Source organism: Emys orbicularis, chromosome 17 (genome assembly GCF_028017835.1).
Source record: "Emys orbicularis isolate rEmyOrb1 chromosome 17, rEmyOrb1.hap1, whole genome shotgun sequence".
NCBI classification, from domain to species: domain Eukaryota; kingdom Metazoa; phylum Chordata; order Testudines; family Emydidae; genus Emys; species Emys orbicularis.
This window is the reverse complement of record NC_088699.1, coordinates 780,346-792,609: the sequence shown is the minus strand read 5'-3', so window position 1 is coordinate 792,609 and position 12,264 is coordinate 780,346. Positions and strand designations below refer to the sequence as shown.

Sequence of the window (12,264 nt, the reverse complement as noted above, 5' to 3'; positions counted from 1 at the left end):
TTCTCAGGGATAACTTAAGCATTTCCTGACTTTTGTTTTATATTCTCAAACTTAGCAATGCCATTAATATATTTTCATATTTAATGTAAGTTTACATTTTGGGCCAAGCCTCGGTTTCCGAGTGATTATTGGGAGATAGGGACAGAACAATAAGCGGCTGTTTCATTCTCTTCCAATTGGGGCACCATATAACTTATTTGTCACACTCATGGAAAATTTCTAAAATGCTTGGAAAATGGATGGAGTCCTTCGTACTCAGTTCAGGCTTCACAAGGACCACTAGTATTCAGACTGTCTAGGCATCAAAATATATTGGAGTCAAACAGCATTTCTGTTTTGCAGGAATCTCAGTCAGCAGCTTGAGTGACAGTTTGTTTGTGCTCCATGTGAGCTGTGAGGATAACAAACAGAAGGTAGGAGAACCTCGTCTCTGTCATTCACTGTCTCACTATCCATAAGTGCTGAATGTCCCAAACTGTATGAAACAGCTGCAGGTCCTGAGTTTCAGGGAGAAGGAGAGAGGGAATATTCAGAAGAGCTAGAGAGAAGATGTAAATAGATGGAATGCAGGGTGGTACCTAGATCTAACTTACTTTTGATTTGTCACCGCTTTCTAATTGGGTTGGTTGTTGTTGTTGTTTTTTTGTCATTGTCCTGTACTGGGGAGATGGGTTCCCTCATAGGTGCCGACTTCCCCTCTGCCCCGTGGGTGCTTGACCCCTGGCCCCACCCCTGCACCACCCTTGCCCTGCCCCAATTCCACCCCCATCCCAAATTCCTACCCCTGCCTCCTTCCCTGAGCATGTCACGTCCTCACTCCGCCCCCTCCCTTCCGGAAAGTCCTAAGCGCTGCCAAACACCTGTTAGGTGGTGGGGGGAAAGGGGGCGGGAAGCGCTGGGCGGGGGAGGAGCGGGGTGGTGGTGGGGGAGCTTGGCTGCCATGGAGTCGGCGCCTATGGGTTCCCTGATGGATGTTGCAGCAGTTTGGATTGGTTCTATGTCTTGGCCTTATTACTAACAGCATCAGAAGTGTTTAAGTCCGTATCAGGAGATTTATATTATGATATACATGTCCTGGACTTCTCCAGCAAATGAAGCTCATACAAATACAAATACAGACTATCCTGCAGGCCCTTGGGGATAATTCTGGGCTCTTATACACTGAAATAAAATCTGTTGAGAATTAATGATTACAAAGATCTTTTATGGCTTTTTTCAGGGAGATGTTATTCTACAAAGTGATCATGTCATTGAGACACTAACCAAAACTGCCATGAGTGCCGACAAAATCAATAATGTCAACATCAGTCAAGGCAGGTGAGTTAAGAAAGAAGTTCCTTTTTTGTTCTGAATAGGGTACTCTGTTCAAGCCTTGTTGGGAAGTGAAAAGAGTGTTCCAGTTAATTTAAACAAATGACTGACTTCAGAACCTCCTTAACTAACTGCATGTTACTAATTCCTTTCTCACAGAAGTAGCAGATCACTTGTCACTGCTGCATGATGCGACCGTAGCTGTACTGACTACCATGGTAGCTATGATATCATTACTTTTCTGTCACTGACAGAGTGATGAGTCACTGTGGTAACATGAAGCCTGTAATTATCTAGATACTTCTAAGTAAAATCAGTTACAATAAGGAGCACAGTTCTTCCAGTGCTTGCTCAGGTCCATTCCATTGCAAGTGTGTATGCTCGCCACATGCACCGGTGCTGGAAATTTCCCCCCCAGTGGAATCCATAGGGCCAGCTCCAGCGCCCTCTGGAGTTGTGCGCGTGTGCACCAGTATAAGGAACAACGCCAGTCGCCCTTGCCCCCCTCCCCGCCCTTTCAATTCCTTCTTGCTGCCAGTGACAGTGCTGGAACATCCTCCTGCTTTGGCAAGGAACTTAGCTTAGGGACAGGGCATGCCCCATGTCCCCGGACTTCAAACCGTGTGAGCGGTGCGAGAAGCCCATGCCAATCGGAGATCCCCTCCAGAGCTGCTTGAAGTGCCGGGGGGAGACCAACGTGCACGACAAGTGTAGAATCTGAAAAGGATTCAAGCCATGCACTAAGAAGGAGTAGGACATAAGGATGAGAGTGCTGGTGCTGCCAACACCTTGGGATGACAGTCCTCTCTAGAGGAAAGCCAGCACTAGGGGCACTGCAACAATCCCCATAGGCATGGCATCGCTCCCCTGCACCGCGACGCTCAACATCACTCACGCCAGCAGTCTCTGGAGCTGTGCTACCGGTTTTCAGAGACTCACCCAAGTCCTCAGCACCGATCTCTGGACTCTCGGCACTGGTCCCCAGACTCATGGCAACGATCACCAGACAATCAGTGCCAGCTTCCCGAGGCACACCATCAGTCCCCAGAAACCCGGCACCAGTCCCTGAAGCCACAATGCCAGTCCTCACGGTCCCACTCTGGTCACCGGAGCCCTGGCACTAGTCCCCAAGCTTGAGGCATCGATTGCCAGAATACTGTTGCCGATTCCCCCGAGCACCATCGCCAGACACTTGGCACCCTGATATGGGGCTGCGATACCGCTCCCCAAGTGCGAAGCACTGGACCATCTTGTATGTTGGGGAAACGGAAGCAGCAGCGGCACCGACCTGCTCACCGAGGGAAGACCCTGCCTCCTTGGGCTCTGAGGAAGTCACAGCACCCAGGCGCACTCTGCAATGCCAGCGGGTTTTCCCCTGGGGCCGCCAACAAGCACATGGCCCCAGAGCGAGTGGCCTACACCCTGGCAGTTCTGGAACCCAGGGGGGATCCCCCGCCATCGCAGACTCCCAGGTACAATGCTCAGTGTCTGGGGCATCAGGAGAACCGTCGGCAACAGTCTCCCGCCCGCCTCCTGACTCAGACAAGGGATTGCTTCAGGATACTCAGGAGCCTCCATCAGCTTTGGATGAGGCTGTGCCAGCCAGGAAAGCGGAGTCAGTCCCTTCCCCGGTTCTAGCCTCCTCATCTTCCTCATCCAATGAGGCAGTGACGGGCCAATCACATGTGGTGCCACAGGCTGATTTTAAGACACACCAAGAACTACTTAAGCATGTGGCCACTAAACTTGGACTGGAAGCAGAGGAGTGTCAGAACCAGCTGACATGTTTGACATCTTGGCTGCAGTGGCCCTATCGAGGGACACCCTGCCTGTCTACGAGGATGTAAAACTGGTCAAGGTCTGTCCCGTTGCAAAGCATGCAGAGAGAAAATACTATGTCCCTGCTAAGAGCTTTGAGTATCTTTATTTCCACCCCTCCCCAAGTTCCTTGGTTCTGTCTGCTGCCAATGAGCAAGATAGGCAGGGTCAAACCAGTTCGACCCCCAAAAATAAGGACACAAAGAGGTTCGATCTTTTCCGCAGAAAAGTTTATTCAACTGCCAGCCTCCAGTTATGTGTCACGAATCACCAAGTCCTGCTCAGGAGGTTTGATTTCAATGTGTGGCAATCCATGGCCAAGTTTGCGGACTCATTGCCGCAGGAGTTTTTGGCTATACATGAAGAGGGCAAGACTGAGGTGAGGGCTTCCCTCCAGGAAGCCTCTGACACAGCCAACTCCGTAGCCAGAACAATGGTGTTGGCCATTTTAACAAGATGGGCATCGTGGCTGCAGTCCTCAGGCCTTTCCGCGGAGGTCCAGCAGTCCATTCAGGATTTCCCTTTTGATGGATTGAACCTGTTTTCTGAACAGATAGACAGCAGGTTGCATGGTCTGAAAGACTCTAGGGCTACATTACGCTTCCTGGGCCTTTATACTCATGTGCCTGCAAGGAAGCGATTTAAACCCGGCAGCTTCAGAGTTTGTAGGCCAGACCAGGTCAGAGCCCTACTGAAAGAAGCACTGGCCGCATTCACCCAGTCGGGCTCTACCCAATATACACCTGGAAATAAGCAGATATTTTGTGTGTGCACCCAAGGGTGACCTCCCAGTCTACAACCCAGGATCCAAGCACCCTTTTATTTTCAAGCGGTCTCTTGCCCTACCTCCCTGCTTGGGCCACTATAACGGTGGATCAATGCGTGCTCAGCACCATAGCAGTGAGGTACACCCTCCAATTTTTTTCCATCCCTCCTTCCTCCCTCTTTAGGGACCCTTCCCCGTCCCTCTTCAGGGACCCTTCTTACGAGCAATTTCTTGCCCAGGAGGTGCAAACCCTCCTGTAGGTGGGAGCCGTACAGGAAGTTTCAAAAGAACTGAGAGGGAAAGGGTTTTACTCCTGCTACTTTCTGATACCGAAGGCCAAAGGGGGTCTACGACCAATCTTGGCCCTGCGAGGCCTCAAAAAATATCTCAAGAACTTGAAGTTCTGCATGGTCTCTTTGGCCTCCATCATCCTCTCCCTGGATCCTGGAGATGTGTACGTCTCAACTTAAAGGATGTGAACTTTTCTATTTTCCATAGGAACAGAAGGCTCCTACGATTCGTAGTCGGGCAGACTCACTACCACAGTGGCTCTCAAACTTTTGTACTGGTGACCCCTTTGACATAACAAGTCTCTGAGTGCGACCCCCCCCATGAATTAAAAACACTTTTTTATATATTTAACACCATTATAAATGCTGGAGGCAAAGCAGGGTTTGGGGTGGAGGTTGACAACTCGCGATTCCCCCCCCCATGTAATAACCTCGCGACCCCCTGAGAGGTCCCGACCCCCAGTTTGAGAACCCCTGCACTACAAGTTTGCAGTGCTCCCATTCAACCTAGCAACAGCCCCAAGAGCGTTTACGAAATGTATGGCAGTGGTCACAGCCTACCTCAGACGTCACGGTGTTCAAATTTACCCGTACCTTGACAATTGGCTCATCAAGGGTCACTCAAGAGCACAGGTCCGTAGTCCAAGCTACCTGCCAAGTGCTGGGCCTGTTGATAAATGAACAAAAATCAACATTGGTGCGGGTGAAAAGGATAGAGTTTATAGAAGTCCTCAACTCTACTCACACCAGAGCCTTCTTACTGGAAGCCAGGTTCTGAGCAATGTCGGATCTGATTGCCCGAGTCACGACCCATCCACTCACCACAGCCCAGGTATGCCTCAGCCTGCTAAGCCACATGGCAGCATGCACCTATGTGATTCAGCATTCAAGACTGCATCTCAGACCACTGCAGATGTGGCTGACATCCATCTACTCCCCAGTCAGGCATCACTTGGACAAGGTCCTCACAATTCCACCGCAAATTTTTTCTAATCTTTTTTTCCCCCTAAAAAATACTTACCTCCATTGCATGGTGATCGAACCCGCACAATGTAACCAGAGGAGTTCCGTTTGTAACCCCATGGCCTATGATGTCCCTGGTGTCAGATGCCTCGGACTTGGGGTGGGGAGCCCATCTTGGTCCCTCAGGACTCGAGGCTTATGGTCCCAACAGGAGCTATTGTTAAATATAAATGTTAGAGAGCTCAGGGCCATCTGTCTAGCTTGTGAAATATTCCTTCCCTAGCGCTCGGGCAAGGTAATGCAAGCATTGACAGACAACACAGCTTCAATGTTCTACGTCAACAAGCATGGGGGAGCGCGGTCATTGGCCCTCTGCCCAGAAGCCCTTAGCCTGTGAGACTTCTGTATCCAACACGCTATCCATCTGGAAGCCTTGCACATCCCTGGGGTCCGGAACACACATGATCAGCAGCTGAACAGCAGATTGCTTCAACAGGTCCTTCTTCTCTCACCATAAGTGGTCCCTCCACCCAGAGGTCATCAGGACCATCTTCCAGAGGTGGGGAACTCCTCAAATGGACCTATTTACTACCAGGCAAAACAGAAAATGCCACCAGTTTAGCTCCCTGCCAGATCTTGACAGCGGTTCACTATCCAATGCCTTTCTTCTGTCATGGGCAGGCGACCTGATATATACCTTCCCACCAATCCCACTTACCAGCAAGGTCCTCCTGAGGATCACGACAGACAAAGTACGAGTCATTATGATAGCCCTGGCATGGTCTCGCCAGCATTGGTTCGGCATGCTCATGGATTTAGCGGTGGTAGCCCCTTGGACGTTTGCCAACCACCCAGATCTGCTCTTGTGGGACCACAGGCAATTACTAAACCCGAACCTTGCCTCCCTGCACCTGACAGCATGGATGCTGCATGGCTAAGCCTCGAGGAACAGGCCTGCTCCATGCAGGCCCAGCAGCTTCTTTTACAAAACAGAAAACCCTCCACCAGAGTGACTTACCTGGATATGTAGAAACAGTTCACCTGCTGGGCATCTGAATGGAACTTTTCTCCAGCTCAGTCTTCTTTACAATTCATTCTGGAATACCTGCTCCATTTAAAGCACCAAGGTCTGGCACTCATCAGGCAAGGTATACCTGGCAGCCATATCGGCTTTCCACTCTCACATCCAAGATAGATCAGTCTTCTTACATGCAAGGATAATCAGATTCTTTAAATGCCTTGAAAGACTCTTTCTGCAGGTCCGTGATCGGGTTCCCTAATGGGATCTCAGCCTGGTCCTCACCAAGCTCACTGGTCCTCTCTTCAAGCCCCTTGCCTCCTGCTCTCTTACATCTTTCGTGGAGGGTCGCCTTCCACGTAGCCATCACTTCGGCGAGACGAATCTCCAAAATTAAGGCCATGACCTCAGAACCCCCTTCTACGGTGTTCTACAAGGACAAAGTCCAACTGTGTCCCAACCCAGCCTTCATGCCAAAGGGGGTATCGCAGTTCCATGTCAGTCAGGGTATCTTCCTGCCAGTGTTCTTCCCAAAGCCACAAAATTCCAACGAGGAGAGGCGTTTGCATACTCTGAACATCAGATGTGCCCTGGCCTACTTTGAATGAACCAAGTCCTTCTGCAGGTCTACTCAACTTTTCATTGCGGTGGCTGACAGGATGAAGGGTTTCCCGGTGTCATCTCAGAGAATTTTGTCCTAGATCACTGCCTGCTTGTGGATCGAGCCACCACTGGAGGGACTCGAGAACCTGAGGAGAGAGCGTGACCAGTCTATCTATATGGTCCCGGTTCGGCCTGTACACGGGGAGGGTGGGTGGGAGGGAAGGAGGGAACAGAATTGGAGAGAATATCCCAATTCTACCGTGCTCAGGACCCAGTGGTCTGAGGTTATTTGAGCCCAGGCATGGTAGAAATGGGATAGACGGTTCACAAAGGGAGGAGCAGGATCCTGGTATTGAACTGGTTGCTCCATCCTCGGGCGCACCTTCAAAAGTTTGGCTTTGAGCTCAAAGGCTGCTTAGCTGAGCCCTGGCCCTGGCCGAAGGAGGATTGAGATGGGTGCCTCCTGTTACTCCTGCCCTGCTTCCTAGTGCAGGTCCCCAGTCAGGACATCTTTTAGTCGCAGTACGCCATCAGACAGCAGGCTAGAGATGATGCTGCGTTTGGTAGAGCAGTGCTCCCCCTCCTCCTGGGGACTGCTTGGGAGTCACCTACTTGGAATTGACATGAGCAATCACTCTAAGAAGAAAAAACAGTTACCTGCCTTTTGTAACTGGTGTTCTTCAAGATGTGTTGCTCATGTCCATTCCAAGACCCACCTGCTTCCCCTCTGTCGGCGTAATCCGGCAAGAAGGAACTGAAGAGGCGGCGGGTCGGCAGGGCCCTATATACACTCCTGGGTGCTCCACAGCCAACCCGACGAGTACTGCTAGGGAAAAGCTTTCTGCCGATTGTGTGCACGCACACCTACTTGCAATGGACATAAGCAACACATCTCGAAGAACAACAGTTACGAAAGGTAGGTACCTGATTTTTCTTTGAGATGTGTTGGGTCATGGAATGGACATGAGTATTCTCCTTCCCCTCTGTCGGAGTTCTGGCAACAAGGAACTGAGGGGAGGGGCACAGCGGTGTCTTATACCAGCGCATACATGCGCGACTCCAGATACCACTGGGGGAAAACTTCAGGCACCAGTGCATGTGATGAGCATATACACCTGACATGGAATGGACATGAGCAACACATCAATAGTTATGAGAGGCAGGTAACTGTTTTTTGTGAAGTATTTGCATTGTACTGTAGCATTAGGCACAATTATACTGTTCATGAGCAAGTTGGGACTTAGCTAAGATACCATGTGAGGACTCTTCCTTTGTTTCTTTCAGCATAAAATTTACAATTGGGCAAGGCAAAGAAGGAATAATTGACTTTACTTCAGGATCTGAACTGCTCATAGCCAAAGCCAAAAATGGCCACCTTGCTGTGGTAAGTGTCTTCGGGTGTAAGAGTTTGCACAGCTTAAGGAAAGTAATTAATCTAAACGTGTTTAGAAAAGTGGGTTTTAAATTATGATTGTCTTTATAGTTCCCTACACAATACAGGAAGCATTTGCATTCCAACCTCTCTCCCATTCTGAGCTGTTGGAGGGCTGCACACCTCTTTCCCTGCAATTACCAGACATTGTTCAGACTTGGCTAGGCTGCTTCTCTGCCTATAGTGGTGCAGTTCAGTATTCCCACCTTATCTGTTCCAAACCCACCTTAGACACTGTTGATTTTAGAGCAGAAGTAAGAAACAATCCTTTACCCCAATCTCAGTTCCCCTCTGGGACTGAAATAGCCATATTGCTGCTTGAACAGGACCACTTGTCATACTCCTCCAGATTTGTTCCCCTGTGCTATCATGTCACAGCAGGCCAGAGGTAAGTCCAAACACACTGAATCTAAAAGGGAAAAGGTCCAAAGTCTCCATCCCAGTTTCAGACTGGTCAAGAGGTCAGTCCCAGAAGGGAAATAACTTTCCACCCCACCCCTAAGGTGGAACCATCTGAGCTAGCAGCCCTACAGATTGGGGTTTGAGGAGGGCAAGTGAGAGGGGAGTTACTTATTCACATAAAACAGAAGACTTTACATAGTAAAATTGTTGGAATTTGGCCAGGACACTCTAACCAGCATCCCTTTTCTGGGCTATGGACATCTTCCATAGCCCCATCAAGGCCCCCATTTGCTCTTATGCCTACATTATGATTATATCCCAAAATATTTTGTGATTTTCAACCCTATGGGACTGTCCACTAGTGTTTGCCCATTAGAACAACTTTATGTGGACTCTGCTTAACAAAGCATATCTTCCTCCAGTGAAGTTCCAGACTGCTGGGGTAAACTTCTGGGAGTCTGGATGAGATTTAAGAAACCCTGACTTCCTGCATGGGCAAATTGGTGCGTTTGCTTTCTGATTTACAGAATCTGTCTGAGTTTGTTAGATCAGGACAAGTTCTTATTTATTCTGCATCCCATATGGGGTAACACTACTCCAGTCTCAGAGGGGTAGCCATGTTAGTCTGGATCTGTAAAAGCAGCAAAGAGTCCTGTGGCACCTTATAGACTAACAAACGTATTGGAGCATGAGCTTTTGTGGGTGCATCCGACGAACTGGGTATTCACCCACGAAAGCTCATGCTCCAATACGTCTGTTAGTCTATAAGGTGCCACAGGACTCTCTGCTGCTTTTACTACTCCAGTCCAGACTTTGGTAGCTTCATGGGCTAATTGTTAAAAATGTTTACAGTATCTTTGTTTCCATTCCACTTTCTCCTCAGGTTGCTCCTCGTTTGAATTCTCGATGATAAAATTTGTCAGCAGGAAAGGATCTGTTCCTCCAATCTGGATTGCCTTTTATTCCAGTGGTTGGACGTACTTCCCTGCAGTTTTTTTGTTGTTATTTTTTGCTGCTTGCTCATTTCCTTAGTAGTTACCAAAGAACTGCACTTCCATAAAACAAAGTGAAAACAAGAGAATGTAATCTGAAACTACCAAAAAAAAAAAAAAGCACCTCCTCTTACTGGCAACTGCATGGGGCTGAGTTTGTTTTTACAGCTGGGGCTCATGGAAACTCATGTACTTGGCTGGGCTCAGTGGGAGTTAAGGTTGTCATTGCTGCAGAGACCAAGCCCTGAAGTGAAATTGCCAACTTTTTCTGATCTGTCCTGATACATACAAAAGCATGATCATAAGAAATACAAAGTGGCAGATCTGTATTGGCCAACTCAATAAAGTGCCAGACTTTATCATCAGAGAACAATTTATGAAGAATTTTGCTTTGTCACTTTCTGATGCTTTGTATAAAACTATTAAGAAGCCATAGAGTAAAACCCTGTAAATATTTTTTAGCTCAGTGGGTGAGTTGCACTAAGAAAAGCAGAGCTTCTATGGGAACTTTTGAGACTTTTCAAAAACAATTACGGAAGGTAATGTAACAAATGTACTCTTTTAAAGCACCCATCTTTCCTCATATGGCCCCTGCCTCCCCAAGGTGCCCCCCCCTTTCCTGTGCTATAGTGCCTGTTTCTTATGCCCACCTTCCTAACATGTGCATGCATGTGTGTAAAAGACTTTGCAGACACAGACCGCTCCCCCACCACTATGTGATACCTGAAAGAGCCCTTGTGTGTTTGTTGGCCCTTGCCACATGCCTTAGTAGTATTGATGAAGGATTCACAAGTGACCTGTTCTGCTATAAAAATACCTCCCCTAAAACCCCTGGTCTCTGCCCAAGTTGCTATGTGCTGCAGTTATTCAGCAGTGCCATAGGTAAAATCCCTACATAGCGGCAGGGGGAGTTAGGCGTTTGCATTCTCAAAATAAACACACACAGACCTTAGACATGGCCTTTGACAAACACAGTTTTAAATGGAAACAGCTTAGCCACATGGTGGCTGCACTTTGTGGAATCCTTGCCATTAAATTCCATGCTATATCATTTTACTCTATAGCTAAGAGTGAACTGTGTATGTTAAAATATTCACCAAAACTGGGTAGGGGGAAGGAAGAGCACTACTGAGGCAAATAAGAGCTAAAGATGAAGAATTTTTTTTTTTAAATTTAGGAGGAAAAAGCTTGGAGGTGAACTGCTTTCTAGTAAACAGCTGAATCACAGTGAGCTGCAACCTCCACAGTCTACTGATAAAGATAGGCTGCAAGGCACCATGTACTTGCCTCCATAATTCCATCTGTAATCATGGGGCAGTGGCAAGCACACTTTAAGCTCAAAAAAACAAACATGCTGCCACTGGTATGCAAGAAGCTCACTCTAATACTGTGTTTTCCCCCTACTTCTGTATGTTATCAGATAAACACTGCATCAAGCCTGGAATGCTGTACACGCTGTAATGTATATACTATATTAATGCTGTATACACTTAATGATATAATCCCTAAAGTCTGCTAAATAAACTTTTTTTTTTAAACAAAACTGAGGGTTTATTTTAGTTGTGTGTTTTGTTTGTTGTTAAGAGTAGAAATATAAAGGATATTCAACAGGTGAACTACAATGTGTTTATTGTTAACAACTACCCTAAAACCAATAAAATTCTTACTTTTAGAAGCACAGCATTAGAAGGTATTGTTGGGCACACTTCTTATGCCTGAAGCTTAAATTGGGTCAGTAGTGGCACTCCCCATTGTAATGCTTTGACTGGTAAGGGCAGAAGTTTAGTAGAACACCAATGAGCCAAGCCCTGCTGTTGGCCATGGCATACCAACACTGCAAATATAAATGCTGCCTCTGACTCATTCCCATCAGGTCTTTGACTGCTGGAGGCAAAGCACCCAAGAAGAGATGCCAATTTGAGCTAAGTGCAGATGATTAAGCTGTGGTCTACATTAAAAACTTAAGGCAGTATAAATATGTGACTGAGTGGTGTAGTAAGTCCACATGCCTGAGCAACAGTTATACTGATCAAACCCCCTCAGCTGTAGACAGTGATCCGAAGGTAGCTACTGCCACTTTGGTGGACCTATGCCAATGGGAGAAGCTCTCCAAGCACTGTAAGTAGCATCTTCACTAAATGCTGCAGTACAGACAAACCCTCAACGTATGCCTTTAGAGCAACATAAAACCTGTAACTGAGGAGAGGTGGGATGAGGAGTGAAAAATGTGTAAGACAGTATTTTTAGAAAAGCAGAATTTCCAATATGTAGTTTTCACTTAACTAAAGATATATCCAACATCAGTGCTTTTAAGTCTGACTAGAACGAGCTCATAATAGCTAGCAAAAGCAAGCTTCTCCTCCCAGGTGAAATAATTTAGTCTCCCATCCCTTGGAAACAAGGACTAAAGCACAGAGGATTAACCCTTTTAGATGATAAAAAGTAATTGTGCTGACATAACAGACATTCATACAAGACAGTCTGATAAAAGTTAGCACTCTTAAAAAATCAACGTAGGCCCTTGTTTCATAGCTTAAGAACTATCGGTTACCCAAAGCTTAAGTAATTGTGAACTGATAATTGTTCTCTCATAGACATGTTTCTCATACAGTCCTGCAATGAACTGGTCTTAGCCCAATACTAGTCACTAGCTTTAAGCAATGATCTGG

The 12,264-nt window shown here is 47.3% G+C and overlaps 1 protein-coding gene across 1 annotated transcript in view; it reads left to right on the top strand.

Moving 5' to 3' along the window:
- The window catches only part of MYO1C (myosin IC), a 69,850-nt gene extending 60,155 nt beyond the window's left edge, over positions 1-9,695 (top strand). The window contains exons 28-31 of the mRNA XM_065418103.1: positions 343-413; positions 1,220-1,317; positions 8,054-8,153; positions 9,487-9,695. Coding sequence (XP_065274175.1) covers positions 343-413; positions 1,220-1,317; positions 8,054-8,153; positions 9,487-9,513 — 296 coding nt within the window. The 3' untranslated portion in view covers positions 9,514-9,695. The remainder of the gene's footprint in view (positions 1-342; positions 414-1,219; positions 1,318-8,053; positions 8,154-9,486) is intronic.
- The last annotated feature ends 2,569 nt before the right edge of the window (positions 9,696-12,264 follow it).